The sequence below is a fragment of the Terrapene carolina genome, unplaced genomic scaffold (assembly GCF_002925995.2).
Source record: "Terrapene carolina triunguis isolate 2854851 unplaced genomic scaffold, T_m_triunguis-2.0 Scaffold250, whole genome shotgun sequence".
Classification (NCBI taxonomy): domain Eukaryota; kingdom Metazoa; phylum Chordata; order Testudines; family Emydidae; genus Terrapene; species Terrapene triunguis.
Window position 1 is genome coordinate 439238 of NW_020664601.1, and position 23311 is coordinate 462548.

The 23311-nt window shown below is 44.7% G+C and overlaps 2 protein-coding genes across 3 annotated transcripts in view; one reads left to right on the top strand and one right to left on the bottom strand.

Annotated features, from left to right (window-relative positions):
• Positions 1-8548, top strand: part of DEAF1 (DEAF1 transcription factor) — a 44078-nt gene extending 35530 nt beyond the window's left edge. The window contains exons 11-14 of one of the 2 annotated variants that reach the window (XM_026657620.2): positions 2265-2330; positions 4607-4696; positions 5121-5237; positions 7943-8548. In XM_026657620.2, the coding sequence (XP_026513405.1) occupies positions 2265-2330; positions 4607-4696; positions 5121-5237; positions 7943-8047 (378 nt within the window). In that variant the 3' untranslated portion in view covers positions 8048-8548. The remainder of the gene's footprint in view (positions 1-2264; positions 2331-4606; positions 4697-5120; positions 5238-7942) is intronic. The other variant, XM_026657621.2, reaches the window with a different exon arrangement.
• Positions 8549-19525: 10977 nt separating this feature from the next.
• DRD4 (dopamine receptor D4) overlaps positions 19526-23311 on the bottom strand; it is a 35886-nt gene continuing 32100 nt past the window's right edge. The window contains exon 4 of the mRNA XM_026657628.2: positions 19526-19784. Coding sequence (XP_026513413.1) covers positions 19582-19784 — 203 coding nt within the window. The 3' untranslated portion in view covers positions 19526-19581. The remainder of the gene's footprint in view (positions 19785-23311) is intronic.

The following is a 23311-nucleotide window of genomic DNA, read 5'->3' on the forward strand; positions in this document are numbered from 1 at the left end:
GCATTTTCTTTCCAGTATGATTCTTTGCCTCTTTTGCACAAATAAATGTCTGGTAAGGTGGCAAAAGAGCAAACACTAGCTAGAATGTGGAGGTCAGACCCAGATTCTCAGCTGGTGTAAATTGTCAGTTCCAGTCTGTCTCAAGACTTGAGGTCACCCTTTGCCCAGGAAAAGTCATTCTGCTTAAAACTGACTCCAAAGTAGAAACAAAATCTCTAAGTAGCAATTATTGTTGCTGTTCCACTGAGGTTGCCTTTAGCTTGGGCAAAATTTTGGCATCAAATTCAAGGCAGGAAATTGTACGTATTAAATTCTGCTGCAAGTATGACTCTGTTCACTTGTGTCTAAGCATGACTAGAAGTATTAAAGATTCTGTGCCTGGTACTTTGCATGCTACATAGACAGATTGAGTCTCTTCATTTAATAAAGCCAGAGCTAAACCAAGCCTCTTGCTATAAGGGGTGAGATATTTCCATCTATTATTCTCCAACTCCCAAGAGTTTCTTAATTTGATTCCATGTCATGGTGACTTAAGGATTTCTAAGGTTGTGGTTTCACAGGAACATAAATGCCTTGATGCCAGGTCGTAAAGATGATCTGAAATTAAGCCCTTAATCTGTTTAAGCATTGGGGATCTACTCTCAGATAAACCTACTTTTCTTTACAGTGGTATATCAGAGTTTTTTTAAACTTCCCCTGAGGTTTAACTCTGGGTCAGTACTGAATCTAATCTGGTTTCTCTCCTTCCTTATATGGGCCCACGGGAGGTTGGGGGTAGGGTGGGGCAGGGAAGAGAACATCTGTTGTACTCAGAAACTGATGGGGGAGGAAAAACTGAAAGTCCCCTGAGACACACCCAGTGCGAACTTCATTGGGACAGGTTACTTCTTCTATGCCAGCAAATACGAGACAGCAGAGCAGATGGCTGTAACACTGCCTCTCAGAGAAACCAAGTTACAGACCTGGCCTAATATTTAAAAAAATCCAGCTTTGCCCGTCTGTCCTTGCCAAATGTGTCTACTCAGTTAGTGTGAAGATTATAATAAATCCAGAGGATTTTGCATGCATGTTCTTCGACTTGACTAGATTGGCCTTTAGTTCTACTAGGGTAGCTGGACCGCAGTGGAGCCTTTACCACCACTTTTGTTTTTGTATTTTGGGGGACAGGATTGCACAGGATTGTCAGTTCTAAAAGGTTTGAAACATTTATTTTGTCTGTTTTTTCCCCCTGTTCTCATTTATGGGCTATTCCATTCCTCCAGAGTCCATCTGGTCTCCCTGGGTACGTCTACACTGCAATAAAAAACCTGTGACACAGCCTCGGCTGGCCCGGGTCAGTTGACTCAGGTTTGTGGGGCTCAGCTGTGGGGCTAAAAATTGCAGTATATACGTTCAGGCTGGAGCTCAGTCTCTGAGACCCTCTCTCTGCATGGGGTATCAGAGCCCAGGCTCCAGCCCGAGGCCAAATGTCTACACTGCAGTCCCAGCCCAAGTCAGTTCTGAGACTCAGTTCTGCAGTTTTTTATTGCAGTGTAGATGTGGGTTTTTAGTGGTCTGAGGGAAATTTGACTCAAGTTATTGGTCATAAAATGCCTTTAGCCATATACCATTGTTACCCGCACTGCTTCTTCTGGTAAGTGTCATGTCATGCAAGACTAAGTCCTGGTCTACACTTACAATTTAGACTGATCTAGCTACATGTGCATAGGAGTGTTCACACCCCTGAGTGCTGTAGTTAAGCCAACCTAACCTCCAGTGTAGACATGGCTAGGTTCTTTCATTAACCTAGCTACCGCCGCTCGGGGAGGTCAGTTATCTAAATCGACGGAAAAACCCCTTCCATCGGTGTGGGGAGTATCTACACAATGTCGTGCACCCCTAGTGTAGACACCCCGTTAACGGATGAGCTCCTGTTTGGGTGGAGGGGAGAAGTGGGATTGCTTTAACATTGCCGTTACTTGACAGTTACATGAGCAATTAACCAGGATGTCTGATCAAAGCAAAGCATCTTGGTACAGGCTCTTTTGTTTACCTCGAGTGGACCCCCCAGTGTCACCTTCTTTTAAGGAATGGTAATGGCTCATTCAGATGCCCCCAGTCCAGTAGTGGAGCAGAATGAGCTCAAGTAATGGTATCTTTATTATTTATATTACCACCGCGCCGAGGCACACTTATCATTTGATATAAATAGCTCCCTGTGCTGCCACACCTCACAACCATGATGCATATACCAAGTAATGGTTCCAATGTCTCTTTCATTGCAGCAATATCAAAACCAATTATTTCAACAAACGGAAGATGTCGATGGTAAAACAGAAATCATCATCAAGGTAAGAACAAGGCTGCTGTTGCAGCCTTTAAATCCCAGCTGTAAATGTCACATGCTTTAAGAGTGTTCTTTAGGCATGTACTTGCTTCTTTGTCCTTTCTCAGTTAAAGATACAGGGCTTGTCCTCACAAACACTTACTGCGTGCTTTGTGGTGCAACAAAGCACACTAGGGAACTTGTAGTGTGCGTCAGCTGGGTCCACACGGACGCATGGTGTGCGACACAATGGAGCGCAGTGAGTGTTTGCGTAGCCATGCCTATCAGGTTTATTTAATCTCTCTCTGAAGTATCTGGTTTTGTCCTCTAGCAGACATAAGGATATTGGGCTAGATGGGCCAGCAAGATGATCTGGCAAATCCGGTGTTCCTTTCACATGGCTTTTCATGTTCACAAGCCTCATTTCACCACTGTTCTCTGGCCAGACAGTCTGAACTGAGTCCCTTCCGAGCTGTGTTAGCATAGCAGGTACTGCTAGTGAAGAATAGGAAGCTGACCTCTCACTCTGTGAGTTGACCATCACTTTTACATCTCTCTACATTCCTGGCAGCTTTGGGAGTAGGGCTTTGAGTTGGGATTCAAACCTAGATCTCCTCATTAAGAGGACACAGCATTGTCTCTGGACGACTCGACAGGCCTCTCATAATATTTATGCTCTCTGTGTATTAGTGTATTTTTCAGTATCTCCTAGTACTGTGTGAGGTAGTGACTAACTTTGCTAAGGATCAGTGGGGATGAGTTCACACGAGGTGTGGGAGCTTTAACTCTCTCCTTGGTTTTTATGCATTTATGTCTGAACATTAGCACTCTCTGAATATAGTTTTATTGCACTGGCTTTATTTCTAGGTATGCAGATAAGATGCAAACAGACAGTGTGAATGAGCTGAGTGTTAATAGGGGCCTGGATGTTAAATCAGTTGTGCCTGAAAGAGAGAGGAAGCAGCTAAACTAAATATGGCTTGTGTTAATGTTGCCACAGTGTGACAATATATTCACAGCCAAGAACTACTTCCTGTGATGGCATTACACCACTGCTCCGACTTGCTAATGACACGTCAGTAATTTGATGAGTTGGAAACTGAATGAGCTGTAAAAAATGTACCCTGACTGCCCGGGTTAAATGATCCTCCCACGTAAATATACAACTCTTTTCATTTTTAATTGGAGTTTTATTGAGATAGGGATAAAGTAATGGACATCAAAATATTTATGAAGCTAGGTGTTGCAGTTACGTAATCCATTCGTCCTTTCTGTATGAAGAGAGATGGTGCAGTTACCCCCAGGTTCTGGGTCTATGCTTCTAAAATAGCCTTTTTCCCTCTGTCTTTCTTTCCTGTTAGGAAATTGCTGTTTTGATCACATTAGCAATTATGTTCTTTTCAATCAGTAAAGCAAGGAAGGCAGAAAGTCAGTCCTCATTTTGTCTTCATGTGCCTAGATGTTGCTTCACATAACGTTCCATGTATGTGGGACCCCTCCTCCTCTTGTGAAAATCAGGGAAAATTAAATGTGGAGTGTGAGCCAGCTATTTGTACTCCATGCACACCTTTCTATCACAGTCAGAGCCAGCAATAAACTGGTGTAAAGGAGCTAAGCACACTGGTAAAATAAAAGTTTTTGTTACGTATCTGTAATGAAAATTGGGGAGCCCAGCTGGGGGTTAGAGTATATCTGTGTGTGAAGGCTCCACGAGAGCAATGCATACTTAAAACTTACCTGGAGCTAATTTAGATGAGTTCCCTTTTCCAATCCCTGGTCCATTCTTGTTAAACCCTGAGTTTATCTGAAGGCGGCTGAAGGGTTAAACTTCTGCCTAGAGAGAGACATGTAAAGAGCTTGTTAGTGGATTCTGAGAGGAATCCACTTTAATGAAGAGTTGTAAATACTATTTACCTCCATTGGCTGACTGCCGTGTTCAGATACATCAGGTCAGCTTAAGTAAAACATGGTGGGGGGGAACCTGTGTGGGATGTATTGCGAGGTTTCCCCAATGTCCCAGGGTTTGATTCATAGCTTTGGGTCGCTGTTTGCTCTTCAGAAAGGCAGAAGGATGGAGTACTAGGAAATCGCTATGCTGGCTCAAAATTGTTTTGCTTTCTGAAGTGACTTAGGCTAAGATGGAAGGGAGAGTGGATTTCCAAAACTATTCCCTGAGCCATTGTGCTGCTTTTTCCTTTGCACTGCTATGAGCTTCAGCCTGTGTAACCAGACTACTGTTTGAGTTGAAACCATCTAGCTTTTTGTCATCCCTGACCTGCCCACTTTGTCCTTTTTTTGCAGCAGTCCTGTGTAAACTGTGGTCGGGAGGCAATGAATGAGTGCACCGGATGCCATAAAGTCAATTACTGCTCAACTTTCTGCCAGCGGAAGGTAATGGATTCTTTATAAGTCACACATACCACCATTGTCTAAAGGCAGTCAGCATAGCTGGCGAAACAGGTGCAAGCATATACTGAATACCCCCAAATAAGCAGGGTAAAGAGGACTGGCCAGCATATTAGTATGTGTGAGCTTATCTTGGAATGCGAGTCTACAGATTGCAGACCTGACAGATCACTGGCTGCTGTTCACACTGTAACCTCAGCAGGCATTCAGCATTACACCCATGACTGAGAACATACAGGCTGCCTGTAAGAGTGTGGTCATTCTTGTTGTTGGGGAGTTTTTCCCGCATTTTTTAGGTGGTTCGTGTTTTTTCTGTTTACCATCCCCAGGGTCTGTCGCCTCTTGTAAGTTTGTCAATCATATTTTTTTAAAAGGCAAATTTACAACTGGGACATATGTGTCCCTATAGGCAGCCTGCCTGCATGTTCCAGTGCTGAGCTGTGGTGGTTGTGACGTCACCAGCAGAGAGCATGCTGGGGCAGTGTACCAAGCAGACCCTGCCAATCAGAGAGAAGCCGCAGTGGAGGTGAGGAAAATGAGACCATTTTCAGTGAAGTTCTTCTGTTTATGTGCATCACTTATCTGTATTGCAGAAACTAAACCGTCCTTTAAAAAGAGATTAAGGGTAATTAAGTGTGACATCCCTCATCATGCAATCCCTAAAAAATAAGGCAATAAGTTAACTGTCCCCTAATGCACACATGACACATTTCCACTGACTGCGACAGACTCCGCATTGTCATTAGGAACCTCCTCCAAGCGCCAAATGATAAAGGAAACACGCCCACACAACACGTTAATCTCCCTCATGGTGTAACACACAACCTTCATTGCACTCTCATGCCTGCCCCATGCACACTTAACCTGTGCCCGTGTGTCAATTACATGTTCATTGATGCTGCTACCACCCCTCTGTCTGTAATATTTGGAGAGGGTTTTCTAAGATTGGCAACTCACCTTCTTCAAGGTGAACTCCCAAGCTAAAATGAAAATCCAGGTAAGGCCTGAAACGGGTCCTGACCCCCTCACCAAGTGAACTGTCAGGAGCATGAGGCTGTGACAGTTTGCATTTTTCTATTAAATAAACCTTTTGTTTATTTTTACCCCAAACAGGTCTCTGTTGTTCAAACTGTGGGGAGTGTCCCCACAATGACTGGCTAACGGGGGCAGGTTTCACTCCATCAGGGGTGACGAACCGAAGGGGAGAAGTTTGAGTGTCTAGGAGTTAACAACATAGGGTAGATGTATTTGGGGAGATTCTGGATCAAAAGGGCTGCAAGGCATAGCTAGGCTGGGGGATGTCAGGATCAGACCTGTATGCTTGAGGCTGGCTGCTGGTGTCAGGGCTCTGAGTCATAGCAGCATCACACTGAGGCACTCAAGGTGACAGGGCAGGTGGTGATAGAACCCCTCACTGGTCTGAGTGATCCCCAAAATGTCACAGAGGCACAGAAATAAAATGTAATGTATACCCTCCCCTGGCTCTTCCTGCTTTGTTAACAACTTGCCAGAATACATTGGTCTGTGGTGTTACTGATACCATAGGTAGCATGAGATCTCTGCCATTGGTGATAATACAAATATATGGATTGTGGCATGGTTTAAGCAAACCAAGAAATAACTCAGGATTTCCCAGGAGGGAAAAACAAATATGAAAAGGTGAGGTGGTATGGTATGACTTTTAAACCAACTTTGGATAATTTAAGCACTATACCCAGATGTACAGACACTCTTGTCTTAACCTGTGTATTATACAATTTTAACATTAGTTTTAATAAAAATTTTAAATCTTCTGTGCTGTGTGTTCCTCACATTCTGTTTACTGGCACATTCTGTACCTATTTCTTGCCAGAACTTAAAGGTGAACCAAAAATTTAGTTTAGCCAAAGTTATGTTCTTGGAGCATGTCCTAATTCAGTCCAGTTGGTTGAAGTCAAATGCAGTGAGAATAGACAATCAATTTTTTTAATTCTAAACAAATTAATGCTCTTCTTGTATCCTGTTTGCCTGGTTTTGATTTGAATAGTAATTACTGCTGCATTTTCCACTTAGAATGCAATTGTTAAGATAGTTAAAAAATGAATGAATGTTTGCTGCAATATCCTGCTAAAATCTAGATGTCATTTGCCTGAGAGTCTCAGGGCAGCAGTCCCACCAGATTACCTCAATGTAACACACACAATGTAACGCAAGCTGTTCAGTGTAAAATGTAGGCAATATTGAACAGTCACAATTTCACTTTCTTACTAGACAGTGCAGATGCTTGCTCCAAACAAACAAAACACCTCGCATGCTGCTGATGCTGAAAAAATAATACAGTAGAGTAGTTTAATCCAGCTATTTGTAGCTGCAAGCCCAAACTCTGTCTTCTCTTGCTGGTAAATATTAGATTAGTTCATTTATGATCTGCCTCTTTCCCCTCCTGGTCTGTGATCCCATCACATCTCATGAGCTAAGCAGGGTTGGATTTGATCAATATTTGAATAGGAGACCAACAGGTAAGAAAGGAGATTACCAGAAAGGGGTATTGGCCAAGGCCAACTTTCCCCTGTTCGTAGTGAAACAGTGCCCCAGCACAATGCTAGAAGTGTGTTGTGTTGTTTTTCAGATGAGGGTTACAACCAAGGTCCTCACCATTTTGTGATAATTAAAACTCCTGACATGTTTTTCACAATGGTGGGGTAGCTGACTTATTTCCTGACTAAATTCCAATTGGGGGAATTGACCTTCTGCCTATTTAAATTCCCTTTGTGATTTTGGTCGGATACTATATTCCTTATGTCCTCTCCTAAATTGGTATTGTTTTCTGTGCACTGTTAAGCAGCTGCTGCATGTCACCCATGGCGGGGGAAGCAGTTCCTTAATACGGTTTATAAAACCTGATAAATATTTAGAGATTCTTTGAGGAAACAGACATTCTATTAAAATAAGTTATCCCAAGTCCATATCTGGTGCTACTGCTGTTGGCTTTCACAAGATTATACAGGGTACATCTACATAGCAGAAAAGACCCACAGCAGCGAATCTCAGAGACTGCGTCAGCTTGCGTAGCAGGGCCAAACAGAGCAATGTAGAGGCTCTGGCTGGAACCCAGGTTCTGAAGCCCAAGTTAGTTGACCTTGGCTCTAGGAGTAACTGCCACAGGTTTGGTTTTTTTTTTTGCTGTTTAGCTATACCCTCAGTCTCCTGACGCTCTCCTTTTTCACAGTCTCTCTGCGTGCTTCTTTGCAGGATTGGAAGGATCACCAGCACATGTGCGGTCAGTCAGCCACAGTCACAGTGCAAGCGGATGAGGTGCACGTCACAGACAGTGTCATGGAGAAAGTCGCAGTCTGAAAAATCTACTTCTCTAAGGTCCCAGAAAAGAACAGGGGAAGGTGCTTGGCTGGATCAGCAAACTGGATGGGAGCTCATATTGTTGGGTGTCTGGAAACTGAACTCTTCTCTTCGGTGAGCTCATCTTATGAAGACGCTTGAGCACTGTGACATCATTTGCATTTTGGAGGCCTACACAAAATCTTAGCAAAGGAGACACTAAAGATACGTGATCTGGGAAAAATAACTAGAGTTGCTGTTCAGGAGACCACCCTCACTTTAAGGAATTTTGGACTGTAAAGTTAAGCTTGCAAGACTTTGAAACCCCTCCGTTGCAGATTACAATGTTAGAGCCATTTCTCTTGAGGGTCATCTACAGAGGTTGGAGTGAAAGTTACGATGTGCCAGTGTTCCATTTCACCCCATGCTACCCTACCTCTCATTTGAAAAAACAAATCTTCCTTCATTTGTTTAATTTAATTGTCTTTAAAAACGTACATCATAAACTATATTCTGTCATTAGAAGCCCTTTTTCTGACTCATTTTTTCCTTCAGGGCAAAGTTTTACGTATTGGAAATTCTGCATGTGTAAACAGAAGATGTCATATTGTTAAACAAAATACAGTGAAATCATGAAAGTGCATATCTGTAACTTTCCTTTTACACCAAGTGTATTTGCCAGAGCACTGTTAGACAGCGTGGACCTATTTTGCTCAGCCCAGTAAGGTGAAGCTTCATGACACTGGTGTTTCTCAGCTGCCTTTTTGTGGCAGCTGTCTTGCCAAAATCAGATCTACCTGAGCCAAAGTAAGAAAATGGTTTCTTTCCTGGCATTAGGTTACTGTCATCGGGACTTCACTGCAGCTATTAAAACAAAAAGTGAGTGAGATAAGTCTCTACAAAAGTGGCTAATTCAACTAAATCCCTTTTAGTGACTTAGACTAGCCAGGCTAAGTGTCCTAGACTCCCTTTTAAGAGCTGAGGCTTGCCACCACCCGTGAAAAACTCTTCCTCAGTGCTTTCTTTGATCCAGACCTGGAACCTTCTACTGATGTGCCTTAGCCATTGTTTCCGTTCATTGAACATGAACTAGTGTCACTCATCATAGGGCTGATGTCCTGGCTTAAAATTTAAGCACAGTCCCAGTCAGTCGAGTGACACATGGGCAGAAGTGAGGGGACTGTTCGGTGAAATTCCATGACCTGTTATGCAGGAGGTCAGACTAGATTATCATAATGGTCCTTTCTGGCCTTAGAATCTCTGAACCGTAAAGTTATTGTAATAGTAAACCAGTATTTATTTTAACAAGGTGGAAACTGGTTTGTAATATCTCATATTGGGCTCCTGGTATCACATATGGTTCCTCCTCAGTAAGATTGCTTCTGCCAATAACAGAAGAAGAAGAACTGAATGGTTTGGAAGATAGTTGTGATGGAACATGAAGCCCTTTCCCGTAGGAGGATGATTGAAATCCAACACAGGTTAGTGGTAATGATGATCAGTCGCTATCTGATGGCTGTCTGGCGGTCTGTGTGAAGAGAGTCATTGATCTCAATCCAGAACGTAATGGGGAAAAGGAAATATTCTGTGACTTCTCATTGGAGCATATTCAGGGTGGCTTGGCTTGTTCCTTTTCATGACCTAAACTATGCTTGGTTCCATTCTTCTTGGGTTGGTTCCCCATCTGCTTAATAAATACAAAACTTTCTTAAGATACTTCTGAGTTCACCAGAAGCAAAGTTGTGGCTTCAAGTTAGTAAAGCTCTTGATCAAGACATTGTTTATTCTGCCAAAATAAGATAAAGTGCAACTGTGCCTTTCCACAGCATCTCACACCAGAACACAGAAGAGAGGCTTTAGGTAACAGGAAGATTAGTTTGACAATAGCACCTTCGAGTGTTAGTATTGAAGACTATACATGCACTTTGCTTTTAGACTTGAAATAACTATTTTCATGGCTCCCCCCCCTTCCCCCCGGTCAGGTTCATTATATTGTAAGGGACTTTATCCACCACCACAGAGAGAGAGAAATAGTTTCATACTGCTACTGTTGGAGGAATAGACCCATCTGTTGTGATTTACAGAGGAATATAACTGTAAGGAACTGCAAAATAACCTTTCAACAGGGCATACCAAGGCACTTATAAAAGCTACATTGTGCCGTCAATTAATAAGAATGTAGGATTTTCCATATTAGACTAGCCCACAAGTCCCATATCTTACCAGTGGCCAATATCTGATTCATCAGAGGAAGACAAAATCCCATCATTTACGTGCTCGAATATGTATGTTTCTGCCAAAATGTAAACTGGAGGTGCAGATAATTTGTAAGTAAAGATCTGGTGGCACTGCCTTGTAAGAGTCCTGCTGTTCCCCAGACATTCCACCCAGAAAATTACTAGCTGGTTTGGTTTTTTGGTTTGTTGTTTTTTGGCAGGAATTAAAACTTAACTGCAAATGTCTGATCAAAACATTTTGATCAGTTCTAAAGGTAATCAAAATACCCAACAAGTTTCAACAAAAGATTTTTTTTGTCAATTTCTTCCCCCCAAAACTCAAATTTTCTACAAAAATATTTGTCAAAAACTGACCATCTGGATCAGCGCTAATAATTTATATTCTTTCCCTAAATTCCTTCTGCAGCTTAATTTGGAAGTGGTGTTTTTCTGCACTTCCTATCCTAAGCTATTGCTACATGAAGTTAAACGAAAGAGAGGCTGCAGGTTTTCAGGAGGGGCAGAAATGATATCTGGTTTATACAGTCTAGTCTTCTAAAGTACTTTGGCATCCTTTAGTACTTTGTGTGTGTCTGTATAAAAGCTGTTATTGGGCCGCATCTTCAGTTCCTACTCAATCCTTAGTGTAATAGGAGTGTTTTATGAATAAGGACTGTAGCAATAGTGAAGCACTAACAGTTCCCATTTCAAGGCAGGTAAAATTATAATAAATATTGAGCAAAGAACAGTCTGTATTACTAAATCATAAGGGTAGCTTACATGAGTTTCTAGCGGTTGCGTTTCAGTGAATTGGTCAGTGGTGCCTGTATGTTATGAAAGGCTAGTGATTTCTTCAGTCTTTTGAGTTGTGTCTCTGGTATCCACTTCCTTCTGACTGGAAAGGCCACCAGGGCCATTAACTGTGTTTGAGAGACTTTGACCTTTATCTGATGGAGATTAAAGATGGCTCATTTGTAATAAGGTTTAAAAGGAGCATTTAGCATATGCGGGAACTACATGTTTTCTGTTCCCATCAGATTTCCCATGATTGGTGTGAGACTCTGGCCTTTATCGAATGGGGACTAAAATTCCAGCTTATTCATGTGAGGTATAAGACTGTCTGTTCAGTTGTAATATGATGGAGGATAAACACAGTATGTCAATGTAGAGCAACTGGAAAAGTGGGCAGAGCATGATGATTTTGTGTGTATGCAATATCTATATTAAGGTATAGGCTTGAGCTGAAGTCCGGAGCATCCCTGTTTGTGAGAGCCCACAAAATGATTTCCAGGCATAAATCTGAGTAGTTGGCACTTCTAGGCTATTTGATTTGTCCCTGCAGTTGAAATGCAGGCACAAATGGTACCCACGGATGGGTCTCAGGGAGGCCCCCCCTTCTGAAAATCCATTTCTAACTGTGAAGAATTCTTTCCAAGGTGGTGAAATAATTGCTTCATAGAGCACGTGAGGTTTTTTGGCTCTTGTGCCCTTACCAACATATTACACAAATATTTTGAATTTGACTCTCTTTTTTTCATTTTAAAATGCCCAATGCAGTGCTAGAGTATATTGTGCTTTATACACCAGGGTTTTCAAAAGTAACTAGATATTTGGAGTGACTCAGTTTTTGGGTCTCCAACTTTAGACACATTAAAGGATTCTGATTTTTCAGCCAATGTGTTGTGTCCACTATCTGAGGATCAGATTCATTTAAGGCATCTGAAATTGGGCACCCAAAACCATGAATCACTTTTGAAAGTCTTGGCCATAAAATATAGGAAATGTCCTACACCTGGTCCAAGTTGGATAGTTTAAAAATAGCTTTCTGCACATTAGCTTAGCTATTGTATTGTCTAATTTTTGAGATCTTTAAAAGAGTCAGTTTCTGAAAATTTCTCTCTTCTAGTTTTCTTAATGTTAGATCTGTAGGAGTGCAGAGCTCACTCCTTGATAGTGATCAGTTTTTCTTTAAAATGGTTTCTTCTTACACTCACGTCAAATGAAAACCTTTATAATTTAAGCATAACAAATGTGCAACAAGGTGAAAATAAAAAAGTTCTACTGTTTTGCCCAAACACAGAATATCAGTAAGATATTCTAATTTAGCAACAGAGGGTCCTGTGGCACCTTTAAGACTAACAGGTTAGTCTGTTAGTCTTAAAGGTGCCACAGGACCCTCTGTTGCTTTTTACAGATTCAGACTCACACGGCTACCCCTCTGATATTCTAATTTGTTACCATGGTGTAAATCTGGAGTAACTCCATTGAATTCCATGAAGATTATACTCTTGCTATACGGTGCTGTAACTGAGCAGACTTTGGTCCCTGTTCATAGTTATAATAATAATAAATGGAGTTATCCTATCTCTTAGAACTGGAAGGGACCTTGAAAGGTCATCGAGTCCAGCCCCCTGCCTTCACTAGCAGGACCAAGTACTGATTTTGCCCCAGATCCCTAAGTGGCCCCCTCAAGGATTGAACTCATAACCCTGGGTTTAGCAGGCCAATGCTCAAACCACTGAGCTATCCCTCCCCCCATCTTGCATTTGTTGAGCCTTCCCTGCAAGAGCTTCTAAGCTCTCTGCACATGTGAATTCAACTTAACTTGACCAAGGTATTATCCCTATTTTATAGATGGGGAAACCGAGGCACAGACTTTGAGACTTGTCCAAGCTAACATCGTGTATTCGTGGTGAAGCCATAAATAGAATCCAGTGGTGAAATGGAGGCCCTGCTGAAGTTAATGGCAAAACTCCCATTGACTTCAATGGGGCCAGGATTTCACCCCTGCTGTTTTGACTCACCCCCATTCTCCTGCTCTAACCACTTGACCCCACTGTCTCCTCTGTCTTTTTATTGTTAAAATACTTTCATATCCCTTCATTCCGGCCCCAGTTTCCTGCTTTCCCCTGCCAGGCTTCCCACAGCCCCGAGTTTCTTATTTGCAAAATCACTTGGATAAAAAGGCCGGAAACACCAGTTAAACATCTCATCTAAACTCAGCGGGAAATAACACCCGGGAGATGCTAAGCGTTTTCTGGAACACTTGTGGCACGGCGTGAAGTCCCTCCTGCCGCGATGTTGTGGGGCTGCACACTCGGATTAGCTCAGCCGCTACAATTACCTGCACATAAAGGCACCTGCCATGTTGGGGGAAGCTGACGGGCACAATTGTGTCACTCAAATTGCAGAAGGAAAATATTACCACCACCCCCGGCATGCCGCTAATGACTGTAGCGCCTCTGCCCGGCTTCAGGCAGCAAGGGAATTAATTCTGAGGCTGCTATCAGAGTGCCGGGGCACGACAAAGTGGGCCAAACTCGCCCCTGGAAGAAGTTAGAGTTGCACTAGGGATGGATTTGGCCCACTGTGGCTCAGGAAGCAAGTGTTCTTGTGGTACAGTGGAAGTCTGCAGCCAAAGCAGCATAAGAGCCGACATAGCCCTTCAGGCCACAGTCAAAGTACTTTGGGGCCCTGCAGTGCCTGGGGAAGTCTGTGTTGGGAATGTGGATACATCTTTCTGTTCCCAGCACAAGGGCTAAGGGGGGGGAGCAGTGGGGAAGAATGTCCTGGGATTCTGTCAGCAGCGAGTGGCAGAGAGAGGTGTTGGGGACAAGGGAAGGAGTCCAGACGGACTCTGGGGGACAGTGTTGGAGTTAACAGAAAAATGTGTCGCAGCCCACTCCGAATGGTAGAGCTGGCTCTGCTCTGTGAAGCGTTCAGCTCTCCCAGTGTAAATGCAGCAGCTGCTACAACGACCTCCAGCTGCTCAATGTGCACTGGGGGGGTGCACCATGCTCGCTCTCTCGCTTCCCTCCCCTCCCCCCAGTGGCCATGCTGGCTGCTCCAGCTGTGTGAAAGGAGGAGAACTGAGGCCAAACTGGTACAGGGAGAGGGCCTGGAGCTCCCTCCTCCCACACCCAATGGCCAAAGGAGAGCTTCTTCCCTCTCCCAATAGGTAAGTGAGAGCACCTCCATTCTTTGTTCACTTCCCAGACCTGCCCCACAGGGGACCCACTCACAGGACAACCACCGCCAGTGCTATGGTGAGGAAGAGGGAGCCGTCTCAGTGAGGTACAGGGATGGGGGAAGCATGGTGATGAAGGGATATTAGGCCAGGGATGGGATGGAAGAGTTGCTGGATATGCAGGGAGGGAGGATTTGATGGATAGGGATGGATTTTTGGGGTGGAGAGGGTCTTACCCAGGGAAGATCATGTGTATCCCTGGCTGAGGGGGCAAATTGTTAGTGTTTAGCCGTAACCTCACTACAGAAGGTGATGGCTGTAGTGTCTTCAAACTCAGCAAAGACAAAGACCATGTTCCCAGACCTACTTTTCCATTAGCACCAGACATGGGAGGGAAGGGAAGGAGCTGATTTCCAGCTACTGCTTTACATTGCAAATCTGAGGTTTTTCAGTCTGCCTCTCTGGATTGTTCAGGGCTTGCGTCATTTTAAGCACTGTTCTGCTCACTTCTAAAAGTGAGCTGCAAAAATAAGTAAACGGCCTTGTGCCCTTTTTTTGTGCTGCTTTAGGATGGATAAGCAAGCCTGAAAGAGTTTAATGAAGGGGGGGAAAGTGCTTGCTTTTTACAGTAGAAAACGATCCCCTATGAGATAGGGGAAGTCTTCTCCAACTTTCCCCCTAATGGGAATTTCATGCTACCTCCACGTCAGCTGAACCAGTGCCAGCATTGGTGAAAGTGCGAGTCTAGACAAGGCTTTCTGCATCATGAATTAAACTCAGGGAGCTCATAAATTCATGACAGCTTGATGGGGTAGCCTTTGAGAGGGGCTGCTGCTTTCAGTGAGACGTAAAACCTTAATGTCCATTTAACTCCAATGCCTAATTAACACTAGTCTGCATGAAATGTTCAGTGCTCCTAGCCCCTTCCATTAGGGTGTGAATTTGCCCAATGAATCTCCAAGACACTCCAGCAAAGGCAGAGGAGACCAGATGTGACAATCCTGATATGTATATGGCATAAAAAGAAACTTTTCGGGGACTGACGGTGTTGGGAGTAAGCCCTAGGGTAATCTGTGATAAAAATGAGAGCATTGGTTTATCGCTGAGCCTGGCCCTCTTTGCAAAGACAAGGAGCTTTAGCTAGCCTGCAAATTGGCTTTCCTCCACTACTTACCACCCCTGTGTGTTTGTCAGGAAGCAGCAGGGTCCCTCTCATCAGAGTTTGCTTAGTATTTCAGGAGCTCATTAGAAAGAATGGAAAATCCAGCTGTGAGCGTTCAGGGGGAAATGAACACCTGGATTCTAATGAAACGCAAAGCATTTAACAGCTTCATATGCAACAGTCTGATGGCTGTGGTACTGTCTGACTAAAATCCTCTCTCTGGGGCAGGGCAATTCCCTCGTCTCACAGAAGCAGAGCACTTGTATTTTGTTTGTTCTCCCTTTTATGTCATTTTCAGTGCTCAGATCCTAATGCTCAGCATTTATAATCATCACTCACACATGCACACACACTCTCCACTCCCCCTGCCTCCAGTGAGGTAACAAGGATTCTCCCCCTTTCACAGCTGGGGAAGTCAAGGTATCGAGAGGTAATTGTGGTCCAGTTTTCAGTGGTGTTGAACACCTGAAGCTCCCATCGAGTTCAAAGGAGAACTTGGGCTGCTCGACACCTCTGCCAAATCAGGCCCCCATAAGGGGTGTATCAGTGACAGAACTGGGATTAGAACTGGCCTGTTCCTGGCTCCTCACCTTGAGCTCTGTTTGCTAGGGCACAGCTCCCTGACACTGCAGTATGTGGGCTGTGTTGAATCTGATGTTGCTCTTTTTCATGTTTTATCTCCTGTCAGAAACCTTGAGTGAGGCTGGAAGACCAGGTGCCAGCTCTTGCTAAGGCTTTAGGCCTCATCTAAGCACTGAAGAATGCATTGCTGGAAACTAGTCTGTTTCACTCATGTGTTAGTATGTTAGTGTGTTTAGACCTTGATATGCTTGTAAGTTGCTGCATGCATTAATCTCACTTATAATGTCTTTAGCACATGCTATAACATATTTAAATTTTTGCTTTGTAACTATGAACCCAGTCAGACGCGATTGTCTCCTGCCCATCAAAACTGAATGGGTCATTTTGAGACGTCACACCCATAAAGAGAGAGGTGCAAAAGGGCTCGTCCCATCAGCTTGAATTCTTGCAGAAGGCAATACAAATAGAGAGAGGAAAATTTTCTTGTCAGCTTTTTGATGTTTGGACTCTCACAGAGCTGGAGCTACAAAACCGAAGCAGAGATCCCCACAGTCAGCCCTAAAAGACATGCAGAGCTGACGGATTACTGCAACTCTGTCACCTTTTGGAACCATAGACTGTAACTCATTTGTGTATATATTAGGGTTGTTGATTAATCGCAGTTAACTCACACAATTAACTAAAAAAATGAATCATGATTAATCGCACTGTTAAACAATAGAATACCAATTAAAATTTATTAAATATTTTTGATGTATTTCTACATTTTCAAATATATTGATTTCAATTACAATACAGAATACAAAGTGTACACTCCTCACTTTATATTACAAATATTTGAACTAAAAAAATGACAAACAAAAGAAATAGTATTTTTCAATTCACCTCATACAAGTACTGTAGTGCAATCTCTTTATTGTGAAAGTGCAACTTACAAATGTAGATTTTTTTTGTTATATAACTGCACTCAAAAAAACAAAATATAAAACTTTAGCACCTACAAATCCACTCAGTCCTACTTCTTGTTCAGCCAATCGATAAGAGAAACAAGTTTGTTTACATTTACGAGAGATAATGCTACCCACTTCTTGTTTACGTCACCTGAAAGTGAGAACAAGCGTTTGCATGGCATTGTTGTAGCTAGCATCGCAAGCTATTTATATGCCAGATGCGGTAAAGATTCATATGTCCCTTCATGTTTCAACCACCATTCCAGAGGACATGCATCCATGCTGATGACGGGTTCTGCTTGATAATAATCCAAAGCAGTGCAGACCGACGCATGTTCATTTTCATTATTTGAGTCAGATGCCACCATCAGAAGGTTGATTTATTTATTTTTTTGGTGGTTCCGGGCCTGTAATTTCTGCATCAGCGAGTTGCTCTTGTAAGACTTCTGAAAACATGCTCCACAGTTTGGCCCTTCAGATTCTTAAACCTTGGGTTGAGTGCTGTAGCTATTTTTAGAAATTTGATATTGGAACCTTCTTTGTGTTTTGTCAAATCTGCAGTGAAAGTGTTCTTAAGCAACATACGCTGGGTCGTCATCCAAGACTACCGTAACACAAAATATATGGCAGAATGCGGGTAAAACCATCGAGCACGAGACATACAATTCTCCTCCAAGGAGTTCAGTCACAAATTTAATTGACGCATTTTTTTTTTTTAAAAAAGCATCATCAGCATGGAAGCATGTCCTCTGGAACAGTGGTTGAAGCATGAAGAGGCATACAAATGTTTAGCATGTCTGGCACGTAAATACCTTGTAATGCCGGCTGCAAAAGTGCCATGGGAATGCCTGTTCTCACTTTCATGTGATGTAAACAAGAAGCGGGCAGCATTATCTCCTGTAAATGTAAACAAACTTGTTTCTCTTATTGATTGGCTGAACAAGAAGTAGGACTGAGTGGATTTGTAGGCTGTAAAGTTTTACACTGTTTTATTTTTGAATGCAGTTATTTTTTGTACATAATTCTACATTTGTAAGTTCAGCTTTCATGATCAAGAGACTGCACTACAGTATTTGTATGAGGTAAATTGAAAAATATTTCTTTTGTTTTTTACAGTGCAAATATTTGTAATAAAAAATGTGAGCACTGTACACTTTGTATTCTGTGTTGTAATTGAAATCAATATATTTGAAAATATAGAAAACATCCCAAAATATTTAAATAAATGGTATTCTATTATTGTTTAATCGTGATTAATCGCTTGATAGCCCTAGTATATATGTTTGTCTGCTTTAACCTTGTAATAACTATAATTTCTTTTCTTTTAATCTTTTGTTAGTTTATTTACCAGGCTGGCGACAGGCATTGTCTTTGGTTTGAGTTCAGTTGACCTGGGGTAAGTGACTGGTCCTTTGGGACTGGGAGTAACCTGACTATTTTGTGATCTTTGGTGTCTAGCAACCATCTATTACTAAGGCCAGCTTGCCTGGGTAGCAAAATAGAGGGGAAAGTGCAAGGGGTGTCTGTGACACCACAGTAGGACTGTTAAAGTGCGTTAGGAGTTCACACATTTCACCAACCCCATAACAAGTAATTATAGAACATACAACCAGTTTGGGGTCCCTGCTCTGCTTCTTGACAGTCTGCCCTGAAATTGGCAGGAGAATCTGTGATTGGATGGATGGATGCTAGCCGCAACAAAGCAGATAGTTTCACAGTGTGGCTAAGAATCTGCCTTGGAGGCCTGTCCCAGTGCAGTGGGGCTGGAGGGCCCCAATGTAGCAGAGAGCCAGAGGGGGCCAGGATTTCTCCAGGGGAGCAGAAGCTCTGTCGCTTTTAAGGGAGAGTAGCGTTCACCTTCCTCTGCACTTGGCCAGCTTCATGCCTGGCACAGCAGGGGCACTAACGACACTCCCGAGGAGCAAGGAGTACTTAGCAGAATGGTTTAATCAACATGGCAATCATCAGGGTTTAAAATATTTTCTCTTGTGCTCTAACACATGAACCTGCACTTTCCACTATTTCCCTGATCAGTACATAATCCCCACTGAGTCACACTGCAGCAGTGCCAATAGGGGACGCTAATCTGTTAGTATTTAAACTTGCACCTCCTTCCCTCTACAGTAGGTCACCTGGTCAACTTGCTAAATGCTACAATAAGCGCCATGGGGCCAGTGCACTTTAATGTCTATCCATCAGGATGCTGGGGTAGCCCTCAAAGCAAAGGGGGTGTAGGAAGACATTGGACCCCTCTCAATTGTCTTCCCCCAAGGGTATGGAGAGGCACCGTGTGCCAGTCTCACGCCTTCCTCTGAAGTATCGGGCATTGGCTAGTGGAAGAGCCAGAACAACAGACAATAGGCCACTTTGGCTGTTACACAGTCTCTCTCTTTTGGCACCTTCCAGATCTTTACACTGCAAACTGACCAGAGGCCCAATTTTTATTCACGCATATTAACAAGTGCATCAAGCCGTGGGTACTAGACTCCATGGACAATTCCTCCCAGGATTGGGACAGGCTGTTGTGCTTTCAATGTGCATGGAAAAAGTGTAAAACACAGGAACGTAGCAAGAAATCAAACTTTAATGAACTATACAAAAAAACCAACACTGGGTCATCTTTACTCCCTGCTGTGCCCTGTGCTTCAGTTCCTCCCTGACTCCAGCAGGTGCCAACCTTAGCAGAAGACGTGCAAAGCTTTGCGGAAGAATTTCCTGAACTCTGTGTTGAAGATGGTGTAGATGATGGGGTTAAGGGCACTGTTGACGTAGCCCAGCCAGGTGACAATGCTGATGACCTGACTGGGGATGGTGCAGGATTTGCACAGGGCTCTTGTTATGTGTACTACAAAGAAGGGTGTCCAGCAGAAGAGGAAAGCGCCTGTGAAAGAGAACAGACAGCAACGTCAGACACTGCACACAAGTACCATGGGATGGGGTGGGGTAGTATAGGTAGATCGTGGGTTGATAGATGAGGCTGTGTAACCCAGTGGAGGGGTCACAGGCTAAATGAGGAGACCTGGGCCAAGTCACTTCATTTCTCTGTGAAATAGTTCCTCTCAAGACACAAATAGCGGGAGGGTGTCTCTTACAGCGTGTCTGTACCATGAGGTCTAGGCATTGTCAAATACAGATTACAGACTGTACCCTCTGGGTATAGTATTGATACAAACAACAGAGCAGGTGAGCCAACATCTAAAGAGCATGAGAGCCTGTGGCCTTGGCTACACTTGCGAGTTGCAGCACTGTAAAGCCGCCCCCAGTGCTGTAACTCACTCCCCGTCCACACTGGCGCTGCATGTACTCCACCTCTCCGAGAGGAATAGCGAGTGCAGCGCTGCAGCGCCAGTGTGGCCGCCCAATGCGCTGTGAATGACCTCCAGAATTATTCGGCAGTATCCCACAATGCCTGTTCTAGCCCCTCTGGTCATCAGTTCAAACTCTACTGCCCTGGCCTCAGGTAACCAACCATGTGACCGACCCTTTACATTCCCCAGGAATTTTAAAAATCCCCTTCCTGTTTGCTCAGCCCGGCGTGGTGTGGAGTGCTATCAGCGAATCCTTCCAGGTGACCATGCCTCCACGTGCCAAGTGAGCCCCAGCATGGAGCAATGGCGAGTTGCTGGACCTCATCAGTGTTTGGGGGGAGGAAGCTGTACAGTCCCAGCTGCGCTCCAGCCGTAGGAATTACGATACCTTCGGGAAGGTATCAAAGGACATGATGGAAAGGGGCCATGACCGGGACGCCCTGCAGTGCAGGATTAAAGTGAAGGAGCTGCGGAGTGCCTACCGCAAAGCCCGCGACGCAAACGGCCGCTCGGGTGCTCCCCCCACGACCTGCCGATTCTACAAAGAGCTGGATGCGATACTTGGGGTTAACCCCACCTCCACTCCAAGCACCACCATGGACACTTCAGAGCCGGTGTGCAGGGGGGAGGAGGAAGAGGAGGAAAACGGGAGTAATGGTGGTGGGCCGGATGGAGAAACCCTGGAATCCCTGGAGCCATGCAGCCAGGAGCTCTTCTCGAGCCAGGAGGAAGGTAGCCAGTCGCAGCGGCCGGTACTTGGTGGAGGACAAACAGAAGAGCAGGTTCCCACTAAGCGGTTTTTTTTTTTCGGGAAGGAATTTTTTTAGTGCGGGCTCTTTGGGAGAGGAGGGTTAGGCATGCATGCCTAGATGCGGAATAGTGCATTGATGTGGGTTATCACATCGCGGTAATCTCCTCGAATGTCTCATCCAGAACATGTGCAATGCGCTTACGCAGGTTTATTGGGAGAGCCGCCGTGGTCCTTGTCCCAGCCAGGCTAACGTGTCCGCGCCCCTGTGCCGCGAGGGGCGGGGGGACCATTGCTGCACACAGGCAAGCTGCATATGGGCCAGGGCGGAAGCCGCATTGCAGTAGAAGACCCTCCCTTGCTTCCCAGGTCACCCTCAGCAGCGAGATATCGTCCAGGACGAACTCCTGTTGAAAATGTTGGGACAGTGTTCAGTGTAGGTGCCCCCTGAAGCTGTTGGCTCTCCCCAAGGCACAGAAACCCAGAGGACAGTGCAGCCCTGAAACAATCAGTCCCCCTTACTCACCATTGTGAGGCTCCCGTGGGATGTGTGTGCTCTGTTTCTGATGGGAAAATTATGCTATTGTGTAGACCCTGTGTGTTTTCTACTCCTTAAGTGCGGGGGGAATCATTACTCTGTCTGGTATAAACAATGCTGCCTCTGTTAAATGTTGCATTTTGCCCATACAGCTGCATCAACCTTGAGACCTCAGCCGTCCCTCTTATCGCCTGCTCAGAGACTGCAAAGACTCAGGAAGAGACCGCGAAAAAGCAAAGAAGACATGCTGCAAGAAGTGATGCGGCAATCTATTAAAGAGAATGAGAAAGCATAGGACTGGAGGGAGAGAGAAAGCAGGATCCGCCAGGAAAACGCAGCGCACCGGCGGCAAAGCACCGCGCACCGGCAGCAAAGCACTGATAGGCTCATAAGCATCCTGGAGCGCCAAGCAGATGCTATCCAGGAGCTGGTAACCATGCAGAAAGAGGAGCAGTACCGCAAACGCCACCCCCCCCCCCACAGCCCTTGTCCCAAAACTCTTTCCGTTGTGCCCCACTGTCACCTCCAACCCACTTTCCCCAACTTCCGTGTTCTTCACGCCACCCGCTGCCTCCAACACCAGTATCTTCACCACCCAGCCCTGAAAACCACGACCCTTACCCTCTGCACTCAACCCCCATCACCATGCAGTATAGCTATCCTGAAGTGCAGCACTCACTGCACAGCACACCAGACAGGACATATGCGAATCTGTGATTGTACCGTTCCCCACTCCACCCCCTTGTTTCTTTTCAATAAAAAAATTTTTTTTTTCTTTTCAATAAATGGATTCTTTGGCTTTGAAAACATTCTTTATTATTGCATAAAGTAAAAAACTCCTTAGCCCAGGAAATAAACAGGCACTGCAAGTCTGCTTGTCTGCTAAGCAGACACTGATTCCTAAAGATTGGAACTACTGCACTTCACTCCCGTGCAGGGCACCAGATATCACTGCTGGGTTTCAGCCTCAAATTGCTCCCTCAAGGCATCCCTAATCTTTGCAGCCCCGCGCTGGGCCCCTGTAATAGCCTTGCTCTCTGGCTGTGCAAATTCAGCCTCCAGGTGTTGAACCTCGGAGGTCCATGCCCGAGTGAAGCTTTTACCCTTTCCTTCACAAATATTATGGAGGGCACAGCACGCGGATATAACCGCGGGGATGCTGTTTTCGGCCAAGTCCAGCTTCCCATACAGAGATCGCCAGCGGCCCTTTAAACGGCCAAAGGCACACTCCACAGTCATTCGGCACCGGCTCAGCCTGTAGTTGAACCGTTCCTTGCTGCTGTCAAGGCTCCCTGTGTAGGGCTTCATGAGCCACGGCATTAACTGGTAAGCGGGATCTCCAAGGATCACAATGGGCATTTCAACTTCCCCTACCGTGATCTTCCGCTCTGGGAAAAAAGTCCCGGCCTGCATCTTCCTGAACAGCCAAGTGTTCCGAAAGATGCGTGCATCATGCACCTTTCCGGGCCAGCCTGTGTTAATGTCAATGAAACGCCCACGGTGATCCACAAGCGCCTGGAGAACCATAGAGAAATACCCCTTCCGATTAACGTACTCGGATCCTAGGTGGGGTGGTGCCAGAATAGGAATGTGCGTCCCATCTATCGCCCCTCCACAGTTAGGGAACCCCATTTGTGCAAAGCCATCCACTATTTCCTGCACGTTACCCAGAGTCACGGTTCTTCTGAGTAGGATGCGATTAATGGCCTTGCAAACTTGCATCAACACGATTCCAACAGTCGACTTTCCAACTCCAAACTGGTTTGCGACCAACCGGTAGCTGTCTGGAGTTGCCAGCTTCCAGATTGCAATAG